The sequence below is a fragment of the Mobula birostris genome, chromosome 7 (assembly GCF_030028105.1).
Source record: "Mobula birostris isolate sMobBir1 chromosome 7, sMobBir1.hap1, whole genome shotgun sequence".
Classification (NCBI taxonomy): Eukaryota; Metazoa; Chordata; class Chondrichthyes; order Myliobatiformes; family Myliobatidae; genus Mobula; species Mobula birostris.
The window spans coordinates 113,033,442-113,060,635 of NC_092376.1; the positions used below are offsets into that span (position 1 = coordinate 113,033,442).

The following is a 27,194-nucleotide window of genomic DNA, read 5'->3' on the forward strand; positions in this document are numbered from 1 at the left end:
AGTGGATGATCAGGACGTCTTCTGTGTCTTGTCCTGCTCTACACGTTCCACAACGCTTGCAGAGACCGCCTTCTTGACCGTTGGACCTTCTATCGGTCTCGTCCGTTCAATCCGCCGGAGTCTGTCTTCACATGCTGGGATAGACAACTCCCTACCTCACCGAGGGTTTGAGACCCGTCGGCTACCCTCACCTGGTTTAGCCGGCTTGTCGCATGCAAACAGCTACGGGGAGCCACAGGTGAGAACTGAGTGCCAGGTGGGGACCAAAGGTGGGCTAACTGCCTTGAAAAGGACGCGACATGTTCCCCCACCAGAGGTGCTACCCCTCTCTGACACCCCATTCACCCCGGAATTATTAGTAAAGCACCACAGAAGCCACTTCCTGTGATGTACATACGTATGCCATTTAAATAAGGCACAAAAACAACAATTAAACTAGGAAGTTCATAAGAAAGGTTTTACAGCAGAATGTTATTATCGAAGAATATTTTCTGCACTTGGAAACGTGGTGACACAGCTGATATCTATTCAGACCACACTCCACATACGCATTAGATTCATCAAAAAATACAAGAAGAAAGAACCTTGTTCCAGATAAAAACCTGTTAGCAAGCGAGAGATGGTTTAATGAAGAGATTACCTGCAGCAGTAACCTATCGATACTCCCTTCAGATTGTGAACATTCTGGGTAATCTCAGCATTTTCCCCTATCCCTCCCTTCTTTTTCTAATCCCCATCCTGGTGTCTTACCTCTGCCTGGTATCTCCTCACGGGTCCCCTTCTCCTTCCCTTTCTCCTATGGTCCACTCTCCTCTCCTGTCAGATTCCTTCCAATCCAGCCCTTTATCTTTCCTACCCACCTGCTTCACTTTTTACCTTCTAGCCTTCTTCCTTCCCCTCCCCACATCTTTTTTATTCTGCCATCTTAACCCTTCCATTCCAGTCCTGGAGAAGGGTCCCGACCTGAAACATCGACTGTTTATTCATTTTCATTAATGCTGCCTGGCTTGCTGAGATCCTCCAGCAGTTTGTGTGTGTTGTTTTGGATTTCCAGCGTCTGCAGAATTTCTTGTGTTTATAATTTCAATGGTTCTTTTTTCAGATTTCTAGTAGTTCCCATGTTTTATTTCTATCACTCTGACATAACTGGCTTGGGTCTGGGGATAGCTCAGAGGAAAGAATGTGTCACATTATATAACAAATAATGTCATGAGTGAAATGTAAATATTTTACTCATAATTGGATTAATATGGATATTACCCAATCCCACCATTTTTTAATTTATTCAAAAACAAAGAGATGTTGCAGTTTCAACATAAAATCTTATTATTTGCTGTTGAAATTGCCTTTTACTTCCAAAGTATAAACTGGCATCCCCTTAAAAACCAGTTTGGCATCAGTCAAGCTAATATTTTAAGCTCCCCTTCTTTCTGCAACACATTCCTAGAAGTAACAGAGATTTTGGAAATAAAATACACAAGAAGGCAGTTTCTCAATGCTAATGAGTTTTATTTGGATTCCAGATAGTTATCTTTTCCAAATTCCTCACATGCTAAGCCAGTTATTGGATTGATAAATAGTAACTTGTGTGAAATGTATTATGAAGGTTATATAAAGCATTACTATATAATTGCCAGTGTCTTTCTAAAATAAGCCTGCAGATGTTGAGTCACAGCCAAACTGTAGTCAATGGGGGTCACGGATTCTAGTCATTACTAAACTACTTTTTTAATGGTGTTGCTGAACTGGGGGGAGACTAGAGCTGAATTGATAGTAAGTGACCATTTGTTCAGAGAGAAGCTGTAAGTGTATTCTCCAGCTGAAGAAAATAAGTTGAAATCTCTGCCACCCCAATGTTTGTGGAATGGAAATGAATTCCAAAAACATTTCTGAATAATGTCCCATCATTCAATAACAGTAAAGATGAGTACAAAATGTTCTGGTATCTTTGTATATTCTATTGCATGTTAGTCATTTATCTCAGCTCTTACGTTTTCTCCTGACTAATTTTTTATTTACTATCTCTCTCTCTCTCTCTCTCAATACAGCAGATGTCACATTTAATTCTAAGCTCCTTGTATGAAATAATCTGTCCAAATGTGTCAGTACTGCAACACAGCAATCTTTTTTGTTTAACTCTTTCGGTAGATCTCCAGATGCTCAGCAGATATACAAGATCGCAGGGATTCACTTAACAATCGGAATTATCTACCCTGGCTTGCCTCAGATAACTGGAAGAGGATCTGATCGTCAAGTTGCTGTACCTAGAGCAGGTAAGGAGATGGAGAAAGTGGCTGAGAGAAGAGGCGAATGGTGGGTGGGGGAGGGTGAGTGTAAAGGTTGATGCTTGGCTCCTCTCCAGTGAAATACCAAACAGCTGAGTGTATATTGGAGCCTCTATATATACAGGCTATGTAGTATTTCTAATTCAGATAATTGCAATTGGTCCGCTGATGGACTACAGGGCTCTTGAAACTACAAGAAAATAATTTTGGTCCAGTTTTGTTGGGAGTGGAGAGTACAAGGCTACTTTTCCAAAGGCTTTTGTTTAGTTAAAGCTTCTGAGAATGGCTCAGATGGCAGCATTGTCATTTCTGGTCAACCTCTTTGCTCCTGTGGCTCCTGTCATCCTTCTAGTGGCTGCCTGCATCTATTTGTGGCAGCTTCAGTGGAATCTGAGACGAGACAGGGATTGGAAGCTCTCTCTGCCCCCAGGATCTATGGGACTTCCATTTGTTGGAGAAACCTTCCACTGGTTCCTACAGGTATGTCTGACTGGTGACTGTACAGTGATGTGGTGGGAAAGTAAACTGGTAGGTGGTAGGTTAGTGTTTATATCACTTTTGACATTTTGACCTTGTTTCCACTTGTGTCATGTTACCCTTGCTATAAACTCCTGGAAAACTTGTATATCGGAATTCTGTGTAGAAACATCCGAAAGAGACAATTTACAGTATTCTGGAGACCATGAGACTTAAGGAGTGGGATTAGGCCATTCACCCATCAATTCTGCTCCACCATTCCATCATAGCTGATTTATTATTCCTCTCAACCCTCCTCACCTTCCTTCTCCCCGTAACCTTTGACACCAGTACTAATAAAGAACCTATCAATCTCTGTTTTAAATATACTCAAATACTTGGCCTCCACAGCTGCCTGTGGCAATGAATTACACAGATTCACCACCCCTGCCTAAAGAAATTCCTCCTCATCTCGTTCTAAAAGGACACACTTCTACTCTGAGGCTCTGTCCTCTGATCCTTGACTCCCCCATTATAGGAAACATCCTCTCCACGTCCACTCTATCTAAGCCTTTCAATATTTGATAAGTTTCAATGTTCCCCATGAGTTCCATAGCTTTTATGTTAAAAAAAAATTGCTTATGCATGACATTAATCAACCCTTGGATTTCTTGAAGTGTTTTGCAATCATTGCTGTAAGATGGAAAACCTGGCAGTCACTGTGCTCACAGCAGGCTCCACAAATAACATTTGATAATAACTAGATGTGATGCTGATTGAGAGGAGAAATTTAGCCTAAAGATTTGGGGATTACTCTTGTGCCTTTCTTCTTTGAACTAGTCAAACCATTTAAGTGCATCTGAGAGGGCAGACAGATGTTGACTTACTGTAACACTTTATCTGAAAGGCAATGCACTGTAGTGCTGAAGGAGAGTGCCGGTTTTAATTTTGTGCTCCTGTCTTTGCAAGACTTTAGTGCATTTTCCAAATTCAGAATATTTAACATGCTTTCCGGCCAACTAATCATGCTCATTTTTGTAAGTAAAAATATGACAGCTGACTTATATGCAAGTTCCCAACATACAGTGAGACAAGTGCGGTAGTGTAGTGGTTAACACAGCGCTTTACCGTACCAGCGACTCAGGTTCAATTCCCATCGCCGCCTGTGAGGAGTTTATACGTTCTCCCCATGACCACGTGGGTTTCCTCTGGGTGCTCCGGTTTCCTCCCACAGTCCAAAAATGTACCGGAATTGTAAATTGCCCTGTGATCAGGCTAGGATTAAATCGGGGTTTGCTGGGCAGTGAGGCTGGAAGGGCCGGAAGAGCCTACTCCGTGCTATATCTCAATAAATTAAAAAGTAGACAAATCTAAATAACTCCTGCTGCTCTTCCAAATATTACTAAGGGACTTTTCGTCAACTTGGTGCGACAAAGAGAACCTCATCAGCACTGGCGAGTGTATAGAGTAGTGACTGATCACTGTAAACCTTTTCCAAACCTTGGCGTAAAAGTATCTAACCTCCTTGTAAAAGTACCTGAAGACAAATTTCCAACCCAACATCTCAAAGCACAAGCACTAGCTTGGTGCAAGACTGGAACAGCAGCTCAGATCCTGGGTTCGAGTCTCGGCGGGGGGGGGGGGGGGGGGGATTGGTGGAGACCTTCATACTTTATTTTCATTTATTTATTTTGCAGTACAGCACAGTAACAGGCCCTCTGGCCCAACGAAGCCGTGCTACCCAGTTACACCCACGTGACCAGTTACACCCACATGACCAGTTAACCCATGTGACCAGTTACACCCACGTGACCAGTTAACCCACCAACCTGTACCGACATGGATAACTACTCCTGCTAAGACAGCAGATGATGTATTGTCACAATGGACACACAGACTCCAGTATGACAGGCAGATGCTTCATGGTTTCAATTGTCCAGGGTTCTTTTTGGTGTGGAAGAAGAGCTTGAGCAACAGCAAAAATCATCTAGAGCACGCAAATAGGAAAGATGGGCTTGTGCGTGCAGAGCCTCTCTCAGTTTCAAACCAATACCTTTCTGGTGAGGACATCTGGTGAAGATTTAGGCATGGCTGCAGGTAGATGTTTTGCACAGCTTCAGTTTGAAGATCTCTGGAAGATCTGTTCAATGGGTCTGTAATCTCTCCCCATTTCACAGAGTGCTTCACCTTTCTATCTCTTTCCCTCTTTCTTGTTCTATGTTTCTCTACCTTCCCCTCAGTTCACTAGATGATCCTCTTCCCTATCGTGACTCCGGTCTGGATTACTTCCAAGTGTAAGTCTTTTCCTTCATGATTTCCACAGCAAGAGCGAATCTTCAGAAGCTGAAATTTGAGTCCCAGGAAAGACAGTAGGGATGGCAGGGGGTTATCAGATGAACATTGGAGGTCAGAGAACATTCATATTGACTTTGTCTGCTTTTCTTCAAAACCACATTAGGCAGGGCCAGGACAAGTGCTGTGAGGGACAGTATAGTCACGTTGAGGCAAGGTGGTTCTTGGAGGGAGTGGGCAGTGAGGATTTGAATGGTAACTGTGGATGAGAAGGCTTATGATTTTGTGTATGTGTGAATTAAAGTGCAAAATTGATTTACTAACTAATTGCCATTTCTAGGAGAATTTCCTGACATGGCAATTTTTATTTTTCTAACTGTAAATATTGTATAGGAAAATAGAACTGTGAGTTAGAAAGAAAAGCAAAGCACCTCCACATTGTGTACTTTTTAATGCACAGTTTGAGCCTGACCTCCACTTTTTACAGGGCTCCAAGTTCCACGCCTCCAGAAGGAAGCGATATGGAAATGTGTTCAAAACGCACTTGCTTGGACGACCCGTGGTGCGTGTGACAGGTGCCGAATATCTACGCCCTCTGCTGATGGAAGAGCATAATTTGGTTGGTGTCAGCTGGCCTCGCAGTGCCCAAGACATGCTGGGGCCCAGTAGCTTGGCAAACTCCATCGGAGAAACCCACATCCACCGACGCAAGGTACCCACCCTGCTAGGGAACGCCAAACCTGAAACTGGTTCCTTACCGCGGGCAGCAAGGTGCAAATGATGCTTGGAGGCTAAGATTTAAATTGGCAAAGAGGTCTTGAACCCAATTGAATTCATACTCCAAAGTCAAATGATGTGTAATAGAACCTTTAACTGTCTCTACCTTAACACTCACAAGAATTCAGAATTGAATGAGGTTCAGAATCAGGTTTACTATCACTAGCATGTGTTGTGAAATTTGTTGACTCTGCAGCAGCAGAACAATGCAATATATGATAATAGAGAAAAAAATGTGAATTGCAGTAAGTATATATTAAATAGATAAATTAAATAAGTAGTGCAAAAATAGATATTAAAAAGTAGTGAGGTAGTGTTCGTGGGTTCAATGTCCATTCAGAGGGGAAGAAGCTAGTCCTGAATCAATGAGTGTGTGCCTTCAGGCTTCTGTACCTCCCTCCTGATGGTAGCGATGAGAAGAGACCATGTCCTGAATGATCGGGGTCCTTAATGATGGACGCCACTTTTTCGAGGCATCGCTCCTTGAAGATGTCCTGGATACTATGGGGGCTAGTGCTCATGATGGGGCTGACTAGGTTTACAACTCTCTGCAGCTTATTTTGATCCTGTGCAGTGGCACCCCACGGTAATGCAGCCAGTTAGAACGCTATCCATGGTACATCTGTAGAAACTTGCCTGTGTCTTTGGTGACATACCAAGTTTCCTCAAGCTCCTAATGAAATATAGCCACTGTCATGCCTCCTTCATGACTGATTTGATCTGTTGGGTCGAGGATAGACCCTCAGAGATATTGACACGCAGAAGGATGGTAATCCCAGCATTAATTCTACAACTGTGAGACCAGGGATGTCATTAACTCAGAACAGCTGTAACAAGAAACAAGTCTCTTCATAGAGTTATGGAGCAACACAATATGAAGACAGGTGTTCAGCCGCTGAGTCCATGCTGACAACATTTTCCACCTAGCTCATCCCAATTTCCAGTGTTCGACCCATATCCACCCAGCTTCCTACCTTCCACATACCTATCCAACCTTAAATGAAAATATTGTACTGCCTCAACCACTTCCTCTGGCAGCTCGTTCCATACACTCACCACCCTCTGTGTGAAAAAGTTGCTGCTCAGGTCTCTTTTAAATCTTTCCCCTCTCACCCTAACCCTTTACAGCCTGGTTTTGGACTCTCCTACCCTGGGGGAGAAGAATATTACCACCCACCTTGTCTTACTGCTGTTGGTTGTTCCTTTCCGAGCCCTGTGGCACATCAGGCAGCAACCCTGGAGATTCTTTGGCAATTTTGTCTGCTTTCTTTATGAGACAGAGTTAGCTCGATGCTCAACCCAGCACGGATGGAAAGCATGCAAGGAGCCGGCCAGGTCCGAACCCGGGACTACCCAGTTCAAAGTCCAGCCACTACATCATCGACCAGCGTCCACCTAATCTGTGCCCTCCATAGACTTAAACATTTCTATAAGGCTACCCCTCATTCTCCTATGTTCCAAAGAATAAAGATCTCCCTGGCCAACCTCTCCCTATAATTCAGGTCCTCTGGTCCTGGAAACATCCTCATTTGGCTTTTCTACACTCTTTCCAGATTATTCACATCTTGCCTGTAAGAGGATGACCAAAATTGTATACAGTATTTCAGGTGCTCACCAATGACTTGTACAAGTGCAACATAATAAAACAAGACCATTAAAGCACAATACAGGCCACTCAGAGTATGCCTCATATCATCTTGTACATCCCTATCAAGTCACCTCTCCCCCTCTTCCGCTCCAAAGAGAAAAGCCTTAGCTTGCTTAAACTATCTTAATATGACATGCCTTCTAGACTAGTCAGAATCTCCTCTGCACTCTCTCTAAAGCTTCCACATCTTTCCTATAATGAGGCAACCAGAACTGAAGACGATAGTCTGAGTGGTCTGACCAGAGAGCTGCAACATTGCCTTGTAGCTTTTGAACTCCATCCCCCGACTAATGAAAGACAACACTCCAAACACGTTCTTTAAAACCCTATCAACTTGCAGGGCCACTTCAAGGGATTTATAGATGTGGACCCCAAGATCCCTCTGCTCCTCCACATCGCTAATTCTACCATTAACCCAGTATTCTGACTTCAACTTCAACCTTCCAAAATGAATAGTGGAAATGTGAAAAATAGTGGAAAAATGTGATAGTGGAAATATGTGCATAGAGTCGGAGGAGGTAGCGGGGGTACTTAATAAACACTTTGCTTCAGTATTCACCAGGGAAAAAGACCTTGGCAATTGTGGGGGTGACTTACAGTGGACTGAAATGCTTGAGCATATAGACATTAAGAAAGAGGATGTGCTGGAGCTTTCGAAAAGCATTAAGTTGGATAAGTCACTGGGACCGGATGAGATATACCCCAGGCTACTGTGGGAAGCAAGGGAGGAGATTGCTGAGCTTTTTGTGATGATCTTTGCATCATCAATGGGGATGGGAGAAGTACCAGATGATTGGAGGTTGCAAATGTTGTTCCCTTGTTCAAGAAAGTGAGTAGAGATAACCCAGGAAATTATAGACCAGTGAGCCCGACTTCAGAGATGGGCAAGTTGTTGGAGAAGATCCCGTGAGGCAGGATTTATGAGCATTTGGAGAGACATAATCTGATTAGGGATAGTCAGCATGGCTTTGTCAAAGGCAGGTTGTGCTTTACGAGCCTGATTGAATTCTTTGAGAATGTAACAAAACACATTGATGAAGGTAGAGCTGTGGATGTAGTGTATATGGATTTCAGTAAGGCATTTGATAAGGTTCCCCATGCCAAGCTCCTTCAGAAAGTAAGGAGGCATGGGATCCAAGGAGACTTTGCTTTGTGGATCCAGAATTGGCTTGCCCAAAGAAGGCAAAGAGTGGTTGTAGAAGGTTCATATTCAGCACGGAGTTCGGTGACCAGTGGTGTGCCTCAGGGATCTGTTCTGGGACCCCTCCTCTTTGTGATTGTTGTAAATGACCTGGTAAAGAAGGAGAAGGATGGGTTAGTAAGGTTGGGGCTGTTGTAGATAGTCTGGAGGGTTGTCAGAGGCTACAGTGGGACATCAATAGGATGCAGAACTAGCTGAGGAGTGGCAGATGGAGTTCAACCCAGATAAGTGTGAAGTGGTTCATTTTGGTAGGTCCAATTTGAAGACAGAATATAATACAACCGGTAAGGCTCTAGGCAGTGTGGAGGATCTGAGAGATCTTGAATCCGTGTTGATAGGACACTCAAAGCTGCTGCGCAGGTTGACAGTGTTGCAAGAGTATTGCTGCTAGTTCTACTACCTTCTCAGTATCCTACAACTTTCATCATTTTGTCGGTTAAGCACTGTATTCATTCCTTATTGAAGTCCAGCAGGGTATCTGCTTTCACCATTCAGCCAATCACCAGACATCTGCTGCTTTTGGTGATAGATCCATGAATTAATCCCTGAAGATATATGTTACTAACATATTCCAGACTCCTCATGTGTGAGGAAAGCACAGGTTGTGACAAATTAATGAGACCAGGAAAATCCCAGATTCCTCCAGTTGTATACAGAAGGGCAGAATAGGAAGTGATGCAATTTGCCTCAGGGACAATCAGCTGATGGCTTTTGCTCTTGATCACTATCATGAGGGGAATGGAAATAGAATCAGATTCCTGCGTCCAGTCCTCTTGAACAAAGGCAAAAATGAGTCATTTAGAAACCATGTCCAGCCGGAAGTGCTGTGCAGTTCAGTCGTTCAAGAGTTCAACTTAATATCAGAGGATGTATACATTATACATCCTGAAATTCTTCTTCTTCGCAGACATCCATGAAAACAGGAGAACGCGGCAAAGAATGAGTGACAGTAAAAACGTTAGAACCCCAACCCCCCATTCCCCCATGCACAATCAGCAGCAAAGCAATGACCCTCCCCTCTCCCACTTACTCCCACAAGAAGAGCATCAGTACCCTCCTCCCACCAAGCAAGCAATCGCAAAGCCCCCAGAGAGGCAACAGCCTACAGTACAGCAAAAAGTAATCGTTCACCCGACAATTTGATGTACCACAAACTCTCTCTCTCTCCCCCTAATACAGGGACAGAGAGGTGGCTCGCTTTCACAGTGACACGGACGACCAACAAAAACAAACATCTGGCTGATATTAAAGTCTGCCGTGTCGCTTTTTTTTCAATTCTCCAACTCGAGAATCAGCAACAAATTCTCCCCCACCAACCAGAGAGAGAGAGAGAGAGAGAGAGTACTGAGCCCCCGAAGGCCGATCTGCTGTTACCAATGTTCCACTTTCTCCCGCAGTGCTTCAGTTACCGGCACTGGCACAGAATCAGTTCATCCCAGGGCCGCAAAACCTCAGAACCCCAAAGGCACACTCGTCTTCTCTCACGTCCGGTCGTGAGTCCCACTGCTGCAAAGAACCAAAGTTTAAATATCAGGGTCTTCGACAGATCCCCATCCACCTTGAAAAGGGAAAAGAGAGACATTAAAGGTAGAAATTAAGATGTTTCCACAGATGAGCTCGAAGAAGTCATTGTCGAGCGCCATCATAGCTCCGCCCCGATGAGCCATGCTGTCTTTCTCCGTCACATGAGATGCTCTTCAGGCAGTTCAATTCAATCCATGTGAAACAGTTGAGATCACTGGGTGTGATGAAGTCTTTGAGACCAGTAACATCCCAGCCACTATAACGAAAACCTGTGCTTTAGAATAAGCCACATTTCCAGTCTAACTGTAACAATACCACACTCCTACCTGACACTGAGGAGACTTTCTCCCAGGAAATGTCCCATCCACAAAAAGCAAGACAAATCCAATCCAACCAGTTACCACTCAATTAGTTCACTCTCAGTCATCAGCTGAATGATGTAAGATGCTATCAACAGTTTTGTCACACAACACATATTCACCAATAAACTGCTTATGAATGCCAAGTTTGGGTTTCTCCAAGATCACCCTGCTCAAGGTGCAATCACAACTCTGGTGTGAACAGAAAGACATAATTCAATTCCAGAGCCAAAGTGACCCACGACAACAGAGCAGCATCACATAGCAACAGGGCGAACTGGTAAAACAGAATTTAATAGAAAAGTCTCTATCAGCAGATTCATGCCTCACACAGAGCAAGGTGGTGTGCTTGTTGGAGGTCAGTCAATAAAATATCTAAATAACTGGGCTCAGAACACACAACTCTTATGACTCAAGCATAATTGATTTTACTTGTGCACAAGGAGAACAACATGGCCCGGATACCAGTTGCAGGACATCAGTACAGGTGTTCCTCAGGGCAGTGTCCAAGGCCCAAGGTGGCACGGTAGTGTTGTGGTTACCACAACGCTTTACAGTACAGGTTCAATCCCCACTGCTGCCTGCAAGGAGTTTGTACGTTCTCCCTGTGGCCACAGAGTTTTCTCCAGGTGCTCTGGTTTCCTCCCACAGTCCAAAGGCATACCTGTTGGTAGGTTAGTTGGTCATTGTAAATTGTCCAGTGATTAGGCTAGGATAAAATCGAGGGATTGCTTCTCTGTTCGAATAAGGGCCGATTCCATGCTGTATCTCAATAAATAAATAAACTATCTTCAGTTGCTTCATCATTGACCTTCCTTCTACCACGAGGTCTGAAGTGGGGAAGGTCATTAATGACTGAACAATGTTCATTTCAAGTTGCAACTCCTCAGACAATGAAGCAGATCTGTCTGTTCACAGCAAGGCCTGGGCAACAGTAATAAGCAAGTGGCTGCTAACATTCACACAACAGAAGTGTCAGACAAAGACCACTTCCAACGAGGGAGAGTCTAACCCCCCCCCCACCCCCACCCTTGACCTGTGAAATGGCACCGCACATTGATTTGGAGGATCTAATACATTGGCACACAGGTACAAGCAGTTAAGAAATGTTGGTCTTTATTGCACAGGGTATGACGTACAAAACCGATGAAGCTTTAATGTCATTTTACCGGACATTAGTGAGACAGTACCCAGACTACTGCCTACAGTTGAGGTCTCTATCTTTAACGAAAGCTGTTTTGTTATTGGATGCAGTGTAGAGAAGGATCGTTGTTTGATTCCATGAATGGAGGGGTTGACATATAAAAAAGGTTGAGTAGATTGGGCCTTTGCAGTTTGGAAGAATGAAAGGTGATCTATTGAAACATATAAGATCCTGAGGGCATTGACAGGACAGATGCTGAGAACACGTTTCCTCTAGTCGAGCTATCTAGGACTCAGGCAAAAAGTTTCAGAGTAAGAGACCACATTAAGTGGGCTTGAAGAAGAATTTCTTCTCTCAGATGGTGGTGAATCTTTGAAATTCAAGTTCTGTGGAGAAGTCATTGAAAATATTTAAGGCAGAAACAGACAGATGTTTAGTGTGACGAGAATACACATAAATTAAGATTTTTGCTGGCCTGGGCTAGCAACAGTGGCATCAGCAGTTGGTCTGCCACCTGTCCTCAGGGGGAAGGAGAGATAAGGAACAATGAAGCAGCATTTGGAGGTGTTAATGAAGGAGCCATCAGTCTGGGTATTGTCTAGAGCGGCTCCCCCTTTGAACCCCGAACTGTTTGAAGTGATGGACAGGCGATCTGGAGATGTGTAATGAAGGGACGGGAGAGAGAGCTGTCTAGAGCGGCTCCCCCTTTGAACCCTGAACTGTTTGAAGTGATGGACAGGCGATACCCCAGCAGGGGGATAAAAAGGGACAGGTTCGCTAAGGCAGGACACAGGACACCCGAGGTAACGAGACCCTGGAAGCGGTGCACCTCTCACGAGTCAGTGGCACGTACCAGACCTTAAACGCACAGGGTGGAAAGGTACGATCAGCGGGAACCCGGTGTGTGTCCACCCTCGCTTGGGTGCCGGGATCACTGCAGAGGATCGACCGCATCTGGAGGAGGGGTCACAGTCGGTGACCTCAGGTGACATCACAAAGGACCCGCCCGGAAAGCTGCTTGTGAGCAATATCGCCGGTCTGTGAGTGGAAGCCGTTCTGAATGATCAGTCGTTCTCGTTCTCTCTCTCCCTCCCCCCACGTTGTCCATCGCCATGGCAATGATTACTGCGAACTGAACTAAATTGGACTGAACTTTGTGTCACTTTGAAATTGGTCATTTACCCCTAGACAACGATAGAGCTTGATTGATGCTGTTATCTTAATTCTGTGCACATGTGTGTTTATCATTGCTGAACTGTTGCATTTATTATCCTTTCGATTATTGTGTTGCTTGTTTCTTTAATAAAACTTTCTTAGTTCTAGGAATACAGACTCCAACTGAGTGATCCATTTCTGCTGGTTTGGCAACCCAGTTACGGGGTACGTAACATAAGTTAGACTACAAGGAAGCCAAGAGAACAGCCCCTCCATATCAGACAGTGATGCAGCCTGTCAGAATGCTCTCTATGGTACAACTATAGAAATTTTTGAGTGTATTTGTTGACATGCCAAATCTCTTCAAACTCCTAATAAAGTATAGCCGCTGTCTTGCCTTCTTTACGACTATATCAATATGTTGGGACCAGGTTAGATCCTCAGAGATCTTGACACCCCGGAACTTAAAGCTGCTCACTCTCTCCACTTCTGATCCCTCTATGAGGATTGGTATGTGTTCCTTCGTCTTACCCATCCTGAAGCCCACAATCAGTTCTTTCGTCTTACTGAGATTGAGTGCCAGGTTGTTGCTGCGACACCACTCCACTAGTTGGCATATCTCACTCCTGTACGCCCTCTTGTCACCACCTGAGATTCTACCAACAATGATTGTATCGTCAGCAAATTTATAGATTTATTCAGCCCACCAAGTCAGCGATGATCAATAAGGACCCATTGGCACCAGTCCCATTTATGCCCCTCACAGTCCCTTTGATTCACCAGATTCTACCAGGCACCTCCTATAGGGACAAATTAATCAGGTGTTTGGGATATGGGAAGAAACTGTAGTACAGTCACAGTGAGGGTGTACAAACTCCCACAGAGAGCACCACTGGTGATGATTGAAGCCAGGTCACGGCAGCCGTGAAGTGCCACTGTGCCAGCTTCGTATCCTTTCTCCTGTTTTCCTTCTTTTGTTCTTTCAGTTTTTCACCATCACAGGATGTTGCACGCTTAGATTCTAAGTTCAATCATTTTCCTTCTGCCTCCCTCTCCTTAATACATTTCCTAAAGCTTCACTCCCCCAAGGGTTGCTTTCACTCTTTCCTGAGGTGACTGTTAATGCTTCTGCAAATACTTTTGAACCTTTTCTTCCCCCAGATCTTTGTATTTCTTTTTCCCAAGGGCCAGTGGGAAAGAAAGTCTGGATACTTCTTTAGGCAGAGGTAGACAGCAAGGGGATGATATACTGGGCGACAGATAGCAACATGAAAATGAGGTTACAATCGGTACTGGCTTGAAATGCTGCTCCTAATCCATATGTTTGGATTTATGTATTATGTTCACCATTACCCTTTACTAGCAACATCCTGGGTTTTATCATTGGACAAAAAAATTACCGGGATCAATTGCAAAACAAGACTGCAAAAGGGGCAGGGTTTCCCTCTGAGTTCAGAAAGCCCCTCCACCATCTGGAAGTGATACCTCAGAAGTGTGATGGATCCCTTGCACTTGCCCAGATGAGAGCAGTTCCAGTAACACTTGTCATTATCCGAGAGGAAGCAGTCTGCTTGATGGGCGTCTCTTCCACCACTCCAGATACCCACTGCCTCAGTCTGCCTGGCATCATATTTGCAGCGCACGCAACCTGCGAATCAACTCAACAATTCCACCATCTTTATCATCTTGAAGGACGTGACCAGCAGGCACGTGATAGTACCAACACCCATGGTTTCTCCTCCTGGTCACAGAGAAAGATGTTGCTTTGTTGATGCTGTGTCTAAATCCTGGAACTCCCTCAACAGCATCTTCAGCAGGAGGACTTCATTAACTCAAGCTGATATCAACCACCTTCTTCCCAAGGACAATTAGTATGGCAGGACACTGCCAGCAAGTCCACACCCCACAAATACTCTTTTGCTTGCATCTTTGGAAACAGCTCTATTTCCATCTTTAACATCTCTACTTTTCCCTTTCACGGTTCTTTTGAAGACCCTGACCTGGAGTTACACGCTGATTACGGCTCTTTGCGGGAATGGGACCCACTCTCGGGGTTCCATAACTGACGGTTGTTCAACACGCCAAAGGTTCGGCCTAAGAGTCCAGCTCAAATTCGGAAGCCTAGGATGTCGGGGCTCTGGAGACGGGTGGATCAAGGGTCAGTGTCATGACAGGGAGACCTGTGTGTCGTCAGGGGAGTCGGGATATCTGCTGTGTGCCTGGAGAACCAGGATCTTTGCAATCTTCAGGCACAGAGCTCGAAAAAAGCGACATAACAGACTTTTAACATCGTAAGCCAGCGAGTTGTTTGTTCTGTCTCCCCACTCGCTGGGAAAATGAAGGCATCTCTTTCTCCCTTATAGGGAAAGAGAGAACCTGCAGTATGTCGAATGCCAGGTGCAACGCCAAGTCTTTGGGGTAACTGCAAGTCTGTGTCTTTGCTAGAGTGCTCAGTGGTGGTACCAATGCTTGTTTTTTTTTGCTGGTGGGGGGACGGTGGATTGTTACTTGCTGTCACTAACGCGCAGGAGGGGGGAGCTTGGGGTTTTAACATTTACTTTCATTCATTCTTTGGGGCACTCCTCTGTTTCCCTGGATGTTTTGCGAAGAAAATACATTTCAGGATGTATATTGTATACATTTCTCTGACATTAAATTGTACCTTTGAACCTTTGAACCTGAAATACATTTGAAATATGGGAGTAGAATCTGAATCTCCTGCTTACCTCAAGGTCTTCTTAAGAATGTAAACCTAACTCCCTAGCAAGATTGGCTGAACAAAATGCGGAGAGTGGAACTTGTTTGCTGACTCTTAGTATCTTGCACCTTGGGCATGTTATCATATCTCTTGACTTATTATTCCAATTATTTCATGACAACCCAACTGTGTACAGCTGAGTCAGGGAGAGGGGGACATTGAAAACCATTAATCAAAATGCCTGAAAACGAGAAAAGGAGCAACATCAAAACTGAACTAGAATGAATCTTACTGATTGCCCACCCTCACCAATTTTGATTCTGATTTTCTCAAGCAAAGCTAACTAAACCACTTTATCGAAATAAAAATGCTGGAGATTGATCTTGTTCAATATTTATGAGATAGTCATATATTTATAATCATTATATAATAATATCTATGAGTAGATATTCATATATTTATATTTATAATAGTTATATAATAATATTTATGAGAAGATGTTTATAAATATGATTAATAAATCTATGTTTTGATATTTTCTTATAGCAGGAGGTTATTTTGCCTATTGCAGTGATGTTCACACACAGTATTGGGTTTTTTTACAAACTACTAACTAGCTTTATTTCCTTGTGCACATTGAAACAATGCGAAGACCAATACAGATTGGAGAATGATCTTGTTCAGGGAGGGATTACCTGTTGAACAACATGCTTCTCATGCATGGATACTGATATTGCCAGAAAAAATATTTATTCCCTTTTCTTTCCCTCTCAAACATCTGATATTCCGAAGAATATTTATCCATGTGACGGGGGAGAAAATTCAAACTCTGCATAATTGGTTGCTAATGTGAAAATGTCTCATTCTACAGCACTTTAAATGTTAAAGAAATTGGACTTCTGAATTAGTATCTTGTTATTCGATTTTATAATAAATATTACTCGCCACCCTCCTGAATTTTCTTTACACTTCAAACCTATCTCCATGACATTATTCTATTTTGCTACAGGTCTACGCAAGAATTTTCAGCCATTCTGCTTTAGAGAGTTACTTGCCACGAATTAGGAGTCTGGTGGGTGAGACAGTAAATGACTGGTGTACCAGGCATCAGCCCGTCACAGTGTATCCTGAAACCAAACAGCTCACATTCCGAATAGCTGTGGCAGTTCTACTCGGATCCTTGCCGGGCAAGGAGGAATTAACCGATCTGTTCAGCACTTTCGAGCAACTCACCAGGAATATCTTCTCACTGCCCTTTGACATTGCAGGCAGTGGCTACAGAAAGGTATGCTTAAATCGTGCTTCTAACTCTCTCAGAACCAGATCTAATAACTTGGGTCAGCTTTCTGGGGTCATGGTTACAACGAAACTGGTGCTCGAGTGGATCTTTGCAGGAACAAGCCTACCATGTCTTCTTTATTGCAGGGTAATGTTAGGCTAATTGGCACCTCCCTTGGAACTCTCTGTAAATATTACCCTTCTGCTGTATGGTCAGTTGGAACTATAACTCGCTCTGTCACTCGAACTCTGTAAGGCTTAAATCTGAACTTCCCTTCCTTAATCTCCACCTTCCAACCTGTCACTTTCCTCCTTTGAGACTCTTCTTAAAACCCTCTCCTTTGACCAACTTTGTCCTACTCTTGGCTTTGTCTGACTTAGTGCCAAATATTGTCTGACAAAGTGCCAATGTCACTAAGATAAAGACACTCTGTTACTCCATCTTCTGGTTGACTGCTGGTCCAGATTCATCTGGATCTTGGTGCAAAAACATCACTCTCCTTTCTGTGGTTGATTTTAGTACAGACATCAGCCACAGTGTTTGCTCACAGAGGATGATGATTTTGTCTGCTGGATTTTGTTTTCAAAAACCAGTATGTGGAAACCAAACTATCCAAGCTTTCAGGACTTCCCAAGATTTCTAAGCCTCTTACCTTCTGTTAAACAGTCCTTACACTCTCACCAATCAAAATTTGGGTCTTTTAATATTTTGTTAAGAAGCCAGCATCAAAGTTATTTCTCAATACTTCTCTAAAGCAACTTTATTACAGTTATGGTGCTCTGTAAGTTCAAGTGCAGTTATTGACAACTAAAATTTACTTATATCCACTTTTTTAAATATTCCCTGATTCTTTCCCACACTTACCTGACTTGTCAGTGCTGTTTGAGCCTATGTGTAAATGATTGGTGAATCTTGCTCCAAATTGCTAGCTTGTACTTCTCCCCCTGCCCCCACCTCACCTTCTTATTCTGGTTTTGTTCCCCTTTCCCAGTGCTGACAAATAGTCTCGGCCCAGAACATCAACTGTTTATTCCTCTCCACAGATGCTGCCTGACCTTTTTAGTTCCTCCAGTATTTCGTGTTGCTCTGGATTGCAGCATCTGCAGAATTTTGTGTGTTTATTACTACCAGACAAGCATATGGTTCTTTTTAAAAAGCATACTTTAAAACAGCATTAAAGTCCTGTCTGTCTCTAATATTCCAGCAATGAACCCTTGGAGAGTGAAATCTGGGTTTAAACTTCAATGTCGCCCTTATTAACAGAAAACTGAATATAACATGAGATTTTATATTGTGGAAAGTAAGCTATCTGTTGACATAAGAGCAGAAGAAAACAATTGGAATAGGCTGCTCAGCCCCTCTAACTTGCCTCATCATTCAATATGATCATAGTAAATCTGCCCCAGGTTTCATCTTTGATTTTGTCCAGGTCACAAACACCCTCAATTCCTTTACCTGTCAACTATTTATTCATTTCTTCTTTGAATATCCTTAGTGATCCAGCCCTCACAACTGTCCAGAGTAGAGAATTCCAGAGATTTGCCAACATCAGTGAGAAAAAAGTTCCTATTCACCATAGTCTTAAGTAACAGCCCCTGACCTGGCAACTATCCCCTGCTTTGAGATTCTCTCTCTAATGGAAACATTTCAGCATCTACCCCGGTATACCCCGAAAGATCTTATATATTTTAATAAGGTTGCAGTGTGGTCTATATAAAAAAAATCAGGGAGATGAAAAAATAGACGGAAAAGTCACGCTTTGCCCTCTTATTCCAGGGTATTCAAGCTCGGGACAAGCTCCATCTGTACTTTGAAAAGGCCATAGAGAATATACGCGAGTCCAGTGCCTGTGAGGAAAACCCCGGTGCCCTGAGCATCCTGATAAAGAGCAGCAAAGACCACAGCGTGGAGATGAGCACACAGGAATTGAAGGTAAGATTGTTCAGCCAGTGAGCTAGTCGACCTGTTCAACTTGGTGACAGGTCATCTACTGGCATCACATATCAACATTGCAAAAAGGAAGCTTGTATTGCAATGTCAGAAATGCTCTCCTCTGATGGTGAAGTGTTGCTATTTGATTGCAGGAAGCAGCAGTGGAGCTGATGTTTGCTGCCTATGCCACCACAGCCAGTGCCTGCACCTCTCTCATCCTTCAGCTGCTGAAGAACCCAGCTGTCTTTGTCAAGCTGAAAGGAGATCTCCAGACTAGGGGAATCACTGGCAGGGAGGACACTTTACATCACGCTGCTATCACCCACCTGCACTACCTGGACTGTGTGGTGAAAGAGGTGCTGAGGGTGCTCCCACCTGTGTCGGGGGGCTATCGAGTGGCCCAGCAGACTTTCGAGCTGGCTGTGAGTTTTCTTCCTCCTGACATCTCTCCGTGACTGCACTGATCTACATGTTTCTGTTCTTGTGGAAAAGCTTGAAGTGTTTCTAAGTATATTTGATGCTGTTACTCTTGTGGGATAACTTAATCTAAAGAGGATTTAAAACATTTAAAACATTCAGAACCATGTGCATTACTTCTTCGCAGCGATTAAGACAAACTGTTACATCTTATCCTTTACTTACAATGACACAATCATCCCAGTCACAGCAGTCCTGTTAACTCTGTCCTTATGTCCCTGTAACCCCACAACTTAATCTCTCTTACACATGCCTCTTAGCTTCCCCCTTGATTCTCCCACTCAAAGGTAATTTACATTAACTTAGCAGCTTCTGTTTGGGATGTGCGAGGACGTGCACATGGTTGTGATGAGAAATGTACGAATCTCTCACGGGCAGCAGTCCGTGAGTCTGTGAGGTGGCAGTGCTGTAATGTCACGCAAGCCCTTACTTTGCCTTTTTCCCATCCCTTACCGCATCTCTTCCACTGCCAGATCAAAAGCAATTTGTGTGGAGTTTGTGAGCTGACCTGAAGTGGTATTAATTACATTTAGCACACAAGGATTTTTTTTCTGTCAATCTCTTAAAAATATATCCAATTTGTAGAGGGAATATCACCTGACACCAGAAAACACACAAGCATTAGCTGCAGGCCATCCTCGCCCCTCACATACAGCAGGAAAGGTTGAGTGTGCAGTGGGGGTAGCTGGTACCTCCTGTGCTCTTGGTACTGGTCTAGAGGCAAATTTCTCTCCAAGAGAAATACATTACTATCATAAGGTGGTTAAGAAGGCTTATGGAATGCGTGCTTTTATTAGTCGAGGCATTGAGTCCAAAAGTCAAGAGGTTGTGTTGCAACTTTATAGGACTAGAATATAAAAGCAAGGATGTAATGTTGAGACTTTATAAAGCACTGCTGAGGCCTCTCTTAGAGTACTGTGAGCAGTTTTGGGCCCCTTACCTTAGAAAGGATGTGCTAAAACTGGAGAGCTTTCAAAGGAGGTTCACAAAAATGATTCCAGATTTGAATGGCTTGTCATCTGAAGAACAATTGATGGCTCTGGGCCTGTATTCCCTGGAATTCAGAATGAGGACTGAATTCATTGAAACCTATTGAATGGTGGAAGGCCTTGATAAAATAGATGGAGAGGATGTTTCCTATGATGGGGGAGTCAAAGACTGGAGGATACAGCTTCAGAATAGAGGGGCATTCTTTTAGAACTGAGTGAGGAGGTATTTCTTTAACCAGAGAGTGTTGATTCAGTGCAATTTGTTGCCCCAGGCAGCTCTGAAGGCCAAGTCTGTATGTATATTTAAAGCTGTTGATATATTCTTGATTGGTCAGGGCATGAAGGAAGATATGGGGAGAAGGCAGAAGATTGGGACTGAGAGGAAAATTGGATCAGTCATGATGAAATGGTAGAGCAGACTTGATGGGTCAAATGGCCAAATTCTGCTCCTATGTCTTATGGTCTAACTCTGGCTAAGCCACATCTGGATTCTTGCATACAAGTCTGGTTGCCCACTATAGGAAGGATGTTGAGACTTTGTAGAGGGTGTAGAAGAGGTTTACCAGGATGCTGCCTGATGTAGAGGTCATGTGCTATCACAAGAGGCAGGACCAACTTGGGTTGTTTTCTTTGGAGCAGTGGAGGCTGAAGGGAGATCTGATAGAGGTTTATAAGATTACGAGAGACAGAGATAGAGTAGACCAGGGGTATCTGCTTCCCAGGATAGAGATGGCTAATACCAGAAGGCACGCTTTGAAGGTGAGAGGAGGTAGGTTCAATGAGGATGTGAGGGTTACATTTTTTTTTTAAACTCAAAGTGGTGGATGCCTGGAATATGCTGCCTGCTATTGAGGTAGAGGCAAATACATTAGAGTATCTTGGCCTGAAACGTCAACTGTTTACTTTTTTCACAGATGTTGCCTGGCCTGCTGAGTTCCTCCAGCATTTTGTGTGTATTAATTTGATGTCCAGCATTCACGGACTTTCTCTTGTTAGTGGCTTTTAAGGGAGGTTTAGATAGGCACACGAGTGTGAGGAAAATAGAGAGATATGGACACTGTGTAGGTAGGAAGGATTCGTTTTTGATTTACTTTTTAGCTGGTTCGGCACAACATTGTTCCTGTGCTGTACTATGTATTAAAATATATCACTGAAGAAGGTTCACAGTCTGAAACGTCATTCCATAAATGCTGCCTCACCTGCTGAGTTCCTCCAGTTTTGTATCAGTTACTAAAATAAATTGTCTGTAATGATCAGAACTCACGCTCCCGGGGATTATCCCCCATTATCTATGTTAACTGGGAGTAAGAGAAAATTCCTGTTGATGGAAGATAATTTAATACTGGGCTAATCATATTAGGGCTCAGTTTATATGACTGTTGGTGAGGCTTGTGATGGAATTCACACCTGGCAGGCTCTGCCTGTGGGTATGTGGACAGATTAGGCAAGGAAGTTGGCACCATAATAAGCTTAATCAGTAGATGAGCAACATCTCTGTAGCTGATTGTGGTTAAGAAATTGCAGACCGTAATCATGATCTGCCCTATCTTTTCACAACTAAGCCCAAGACCTTTCTCAATTAGCCACCATTGAACTTCCATGTAGCATCATGAGACTAGACTTTCATGACATAATCACCAGGGAATCCTGACATCTCTATTTCAGCTATTCCATAATACTTACAGTACCTATAAAAGGTATTCACCCCCCCTTGGAAGTTTTCATGTTTTATTGTTTTACAGCATTGAACCACAATGGATTTAATTCAGCTATCATTGACACTGATACACAGAAAAAGACTTGTGTCAAAGTGAAAACAGATCCATACAAAGTGATTGAAATTATTTACAAATATAAATCAAAATAATTGATTTTTAAGTATTCACCCCCTTCAAGTCAGTATTTAGTAGATGCACCTTTGGCAGCAATTACAGCCTTGAGTCTGTGTGGGTAGGTCTCTATCAGCTTTGCTCATCTGGACACTGCAATTTTTCGCCAGCATTCTTTACAAAACTATTCAAGCTCTGTCAGATTGCATGGGATCGTGAGTGAACAGCCCTTTTCAAGTTCAGCCATAAATTCTCAATTGGATTGAGGCCTGGACTCTACTTGGCCACTCCAGGACATTAACTTTGTTATTTTTAAGCCATTCTTGTGTAGCTTTGGCTTTATACTTGGGGTCATTATCTTGCTGGAAAACAAATCTTCTCCCAAGTTGCAGTTCTCTTGCAGATGGCATCAGGTTTTCGTCCAGGATTTCTCTGTATTTTGCTGCATTCATTTTATCTTCAATCCCCACAGCATGATGCAGCCACCACCATGCTTCACGATAGGATGGTGTGTTTTTGATATGATGATGTGTGGTGTTTGGCTTACGACATAGTGTTTAGTCTGATGGCCAAAAAGCTCAATTTTGGTTTCATCAGACCATAGCACTTTCCTTCAGATGACTTCAAGATCTCCCATTTGCCTTCCGGCAAACTCTAGCCAAGATTTCATGAGTTTTTTTATCCAATAGTAACTTTCTCTTTGCCACTCCCTTAAAGCTGTGACTGGTGAAGCACCTGGGCAAGTTGTTATATAGGAGCTTGTAACTCCTTCAGAGTTATCATCGGTCTCTCGGTGACCTCCCCCACTAGAATCAGAATCAGGTTTATTATCACTGGCATGTGTCGTAAAATTTGTTAACTCAGTCCCCTTTTTGCACAATCACTCAGTTTTTGAGGACGGCCTGCTTTAGGCAGATTTACAGTTTGCCATATTCTTTCCATTTTTTGTTGATTGATTTAACTGTACTCCAAGGGATATTCTTTGACTTGGACTTTTTCTTGAATCCATCTCCTGATTTGTGCTTTTCAACAACCTTTTTGCAGAGTTGCTTAGAGTGTTCTTTTGTCTTCATGGTGTAGTTTTTACCTGGGTACTGACTCACCAGCAGTTGGATTTTCCAGATACAGGTTTATTTTTATTACAATCAATTGAAACACCTTGACTGCACACAGGTCTCCAAAAAGCAGATCTCCATTTAGCTAATTACATGACTTCTAAAACCAATTGACTGCACCAGTGATGATTTGATGTGTCATATGGGGTGGGGGGGGGGGGCAGTAAATACTTACACAATTATTTTGTATTTTATATCTGTAAATATTTAGATCTCTATGTAGAGATCTGTTTTCACTTTGACATGAGTCTTTTTTTTCTGTTGATCAGTGTAAAAAAAGTCAAATTAAATCCAGTGAGATTCAATGCTGTAAAACAATACAACATGCAAACTTCTAGGAAGAAGGGGGTGGGGGTGAATACCTTTTATAGGGCATTGTAAACATTTTTAAATACGTTGTTCTCTTTTAAAAGGGTTGCATAAAAATGTAATCATTGCTGTTTCTGAGAGATAATAAAATGAATATGTAAACAAGTCATACTTTATTTCTTTGACAGGGTTTCCAGATTCCCAAAGGATGGAATGTGTTGTACAGCATTCAGGACACACATTACACTGCTCCCATATTCCAGGATCCTGAAATATTCAATCCAGGTAGATTTGCCAAAAATCAAATGGAAGGCAAGAACATCCGCTTCCATTATCTGCCTTTTGGTGGAGGTGTTAGACGCTGCCTTGGCAAAGAGCTTGCAAAACTAATCCTGAAAGCGTTCGCTATTGAGTTGACTAGTGTTAGTCATTGGGAGTTAGCCACCAAGACATTCCCCAAGATGCTGTTGGTACCAATTATGCACCCAGCTGATGGATTGAAAGTGTGGTTTTCCTCTCAGCTTTCCAACAGGAGCTAGGTTTCTGGAGGAAACACTTGCAATGTGATTGAATGTTTAAGAACTCATTACATGCTGGCAGTTTGATTTGTTTTCAATTCCAGGTTACAGGGCATAACATTAAAGAGAACTCAAAATCGACTTCTGAAGTATGGCAGCACAGACTCAGATGTAGAGGCTTCTACGGGGTCAACCAAAGGAGCTTTTTTTTTTAAATGATTGCGAGATCCTGCTGGACATTAAGAACTGCAGTTCTACTCTATCACCAAGTTGCCCATTGGCAGAGACATTGAAGGAATTGGACTTGGTGGGGATCGCGCTGCTTCCTGCACCAGAGTCATTGAGCACTCCAAAGGCAAAGTCTTAGATGCTTTTCTTGTGATCGCTAGAAGCTGTTGGACAACGGTGAAGAGGAATGCTGCCAATCCAATCCATTGGTTTATTGGCAAATGGCAGGGGAGCTGCGTGGCCTCAGTTGTAGTAAGAACTAGGCCTCAAGCTCTGGTGTCGTTTGTTTGCAGCTGCCTGGGGGAGAAGCATTGGAGTCAGGCATTCCACCAGAGTGCCAGAAGCAGTGTGGCATGCCCTCTCTGCTGGAGTCTGTGTTGTTTCCCCCTCTCCCCAGTGTTCGCTCGGCAGAAGACAGGACATATTGTGTTCCACTGCAAACTGTTACAACATTCATGGACTCAGGGACTTGGACTTTTGTTTTGTGTGACTGTATTTTACTGCTATCATATTTGTGCCTTGTGCTGTGTATGACTGTTGGTACTGTTGGCCCCAGAGTAACACTGTTTTGTTTGGCTGTATTCGTATATGGTTGAATGACAATTGAACTTGAATTGATAGTGTACTGTTCAAGTAAATCCATTAACATCCCCACGCTAGAAGAACATTAAACACTATTCTGCAATGCAAGGGGGTGTTCAGACCCAGTGTCCACATTAAATAGATGCAGGTAAAAAAGGCTCTAGTAAGAAACAGGGTAGAATTTTGACTGCACTTAGCCTAACATTAGTAGAAGCTCCTTCTGAAGATTGTATAGTGTGATTTTCAGACTTTTCTGATCAATAACTTTTATGCATTTGAATTGCTCAGTTAGTGCATACAGAGCAAAACCCCCCTGCTGTGGACCGTGATACTGGCTTGAGCCATTTCAAACTGATTTCACATCAGCAGCTAGAAGCCAATAAATTTAAGTATCCATACAATTAGTTCAGTGGTACCCACCTATTAAGCTATCTAAGCCATTATAATCTTTTTGAAGAAATGTTTAATGCCCTCCCTACAAGCATTTTACCACAGTACAATGTTCCAATCAATTCAAATGAATTGAGTTGTACAAGAGTTATTAAAACTTTGCTTCAACTCACATACCAAATTCTGACATTGCACTATGGTAGTTGCATGTATTTCTTTTGAACACGTGAATATTTTTGTATGTGATTTACTTTATATCACAAACAGAAAACTCTGCAGCTTTAACTGTGTATTTCATTTGTCATCAGCTTTAGTAAACATTCACTTATACAAGTACTATCCATTGATTATGAAAACTACCTTTTAATAATTTTGATGTTTCTATTAAAGCCATTATATGCTTTTCAGTAAGTACCCCACAGCCCTTAAAAGAAATGTGAAAAAGTAATGAATTTTCCCCGTGGTGCTCATTTTCCCTTTGTCACCAGGTGTTAAATCTCTTTGGCCCATTTTAATCTTTCCTGTGTTGGTGTCAACCTCTTCACCCCTATCAATTAACTTGTTAGTGTAGCAAAATCTAGATATTATAAAGCAAAAATGATAAATAGAATACCATGTAAAGTTGTTGTCAAAGTATAATTAACAATAGCTCTGAAAATGATCCCAGTGTTCCAAATCCATAGAGAAACCAGTCAGCCTGTTGTACAGCCTCATTAAGAGTCAGGCCATGTGGTACTGTTTACCTTATGGCTGTACATGGGACCTTGCTGTACAGCAATGTGGTAATGAAAAAATTTGTTTCAAATTGCCTTAGGATGAATGGTGGTTAAACCAATGGGAAGATGTCTTCTGATCTTCAAACAGCATTGTCAGACTTTTTCTGTAAAATGTTTTCACTTTAACTTGTAAGTGATACATTTTGGGAAGTCAAACAGAGAAGGAAGATATACAATAAAATACAGGTCCTTTAAGTGCACAAGGTTCTAGGGTTGCAAAATTGTAGCTCCCTGACAGAGAAGCTACAATTGGGCAGGGCTTCGAGCATAAAAGTCAAGAAGTCATGTTGTGGTTGTAGAAAACTTTGACGAGGTCACATTGGAATATTGTTACAGTTTGGGTTGCCACATTATAAGCCAGGCTTTGGAGGCTTCAGAGAAGGTGCAGAAGAGGTTCACCAGGACACTGTCTAATTTGGAAGGTATGAGCTGTAAGGAGATTGGACAAACTCGACAGAGTTTGAGACCCAAGGGCAACCTGACACAAGTTTATAAAATTATGAAAGGAATAGAAAGAGCAGGTAATCAATAGTCTTTCTCCAGGGTGGAAATGTCAAATACTAGAGGGCATAGCTTTAAGGTGAAAGGGGAAAAGTTTAAAGGAAATTTGCTAGACATTTATTTGTTTATTTTCACATATAGTGCCTGGAGCAAAATGGAACATTGATGACACAGCTTTTGGATGATCTTCCTGAAAAGGGTGAAGCTCTATATCCCTATAGATACTTCTTTGAAAAACTCCAAAAAATCTGTCAGACATAACCTCCCAATTAAGGAAGTAACTCTGGCCAAACATTTGCAAGACTCTTAACAACCCTAAGAGCCCAGATTAATAAGTGGATGAGCCTCAATGTGTTGCATTCTCTGGAAAAATGGCAGCTTTAATAACATAGCAATCACTCAGTACTACATCAAAATAACACAATGGATTACTCAAGCAACACACATCAAAGTTGCTGGTGAACGCAGCAGGTCAGGCAGCATCTCTAGGAAGAGGTACAGTTCACGTTTCGGGCCGAGACCCTTGGTCAGGACTAACTGAAGGAAGAGTTAGTAAGAGATTTGAAAGATTTCAAATCCTTCAGTCAGTCCTGACGAAGGGTCTCGGCCTGAAACGTTGACTGTACCTCTTCCTAGAGATGCTGCCTGGCCTGCTGCGTTCACCAGCAACTTTGATGTGTGTTGCTTGAATTTCCAGCATCTGCAGAATTCCTGTTGCTTTAGAATGGAT

At 42.8% G+C, this 27,194-nt stretch overlaps 1 protein-coding gene across 1 annotated transcript; it reads left to right on the top strand.

The window, feature by feature from the left end:
* On the top strand, positions 1-26,936 carry LOC140200375 (cytochrome P450 26B1-like). The gene is made up of 9 exons (XM_072263612.1): positions 1-238; positions 2,149-2,273; positions 2,638-2,765; positions 5,521-5,745; positions 16,549-16,824; positions 18,595-18,750; positions 18,903-19,172; positions 23,658-23,754; positions 24,092-26,936. Exons 1-9 carry the CDS (start codon positions 213-215, stop codon positions 24,103-24,105), a joined length of 1,317 nt encoding a protein of 438 aa, XP_072119713.1. The 5' UTR covers positions 1-212; the 3' UTR covers positions 24,106-26,936.
* The last annotated feature ends 258 nt before the right edge of the window (positions 26,937-27,194 follow it).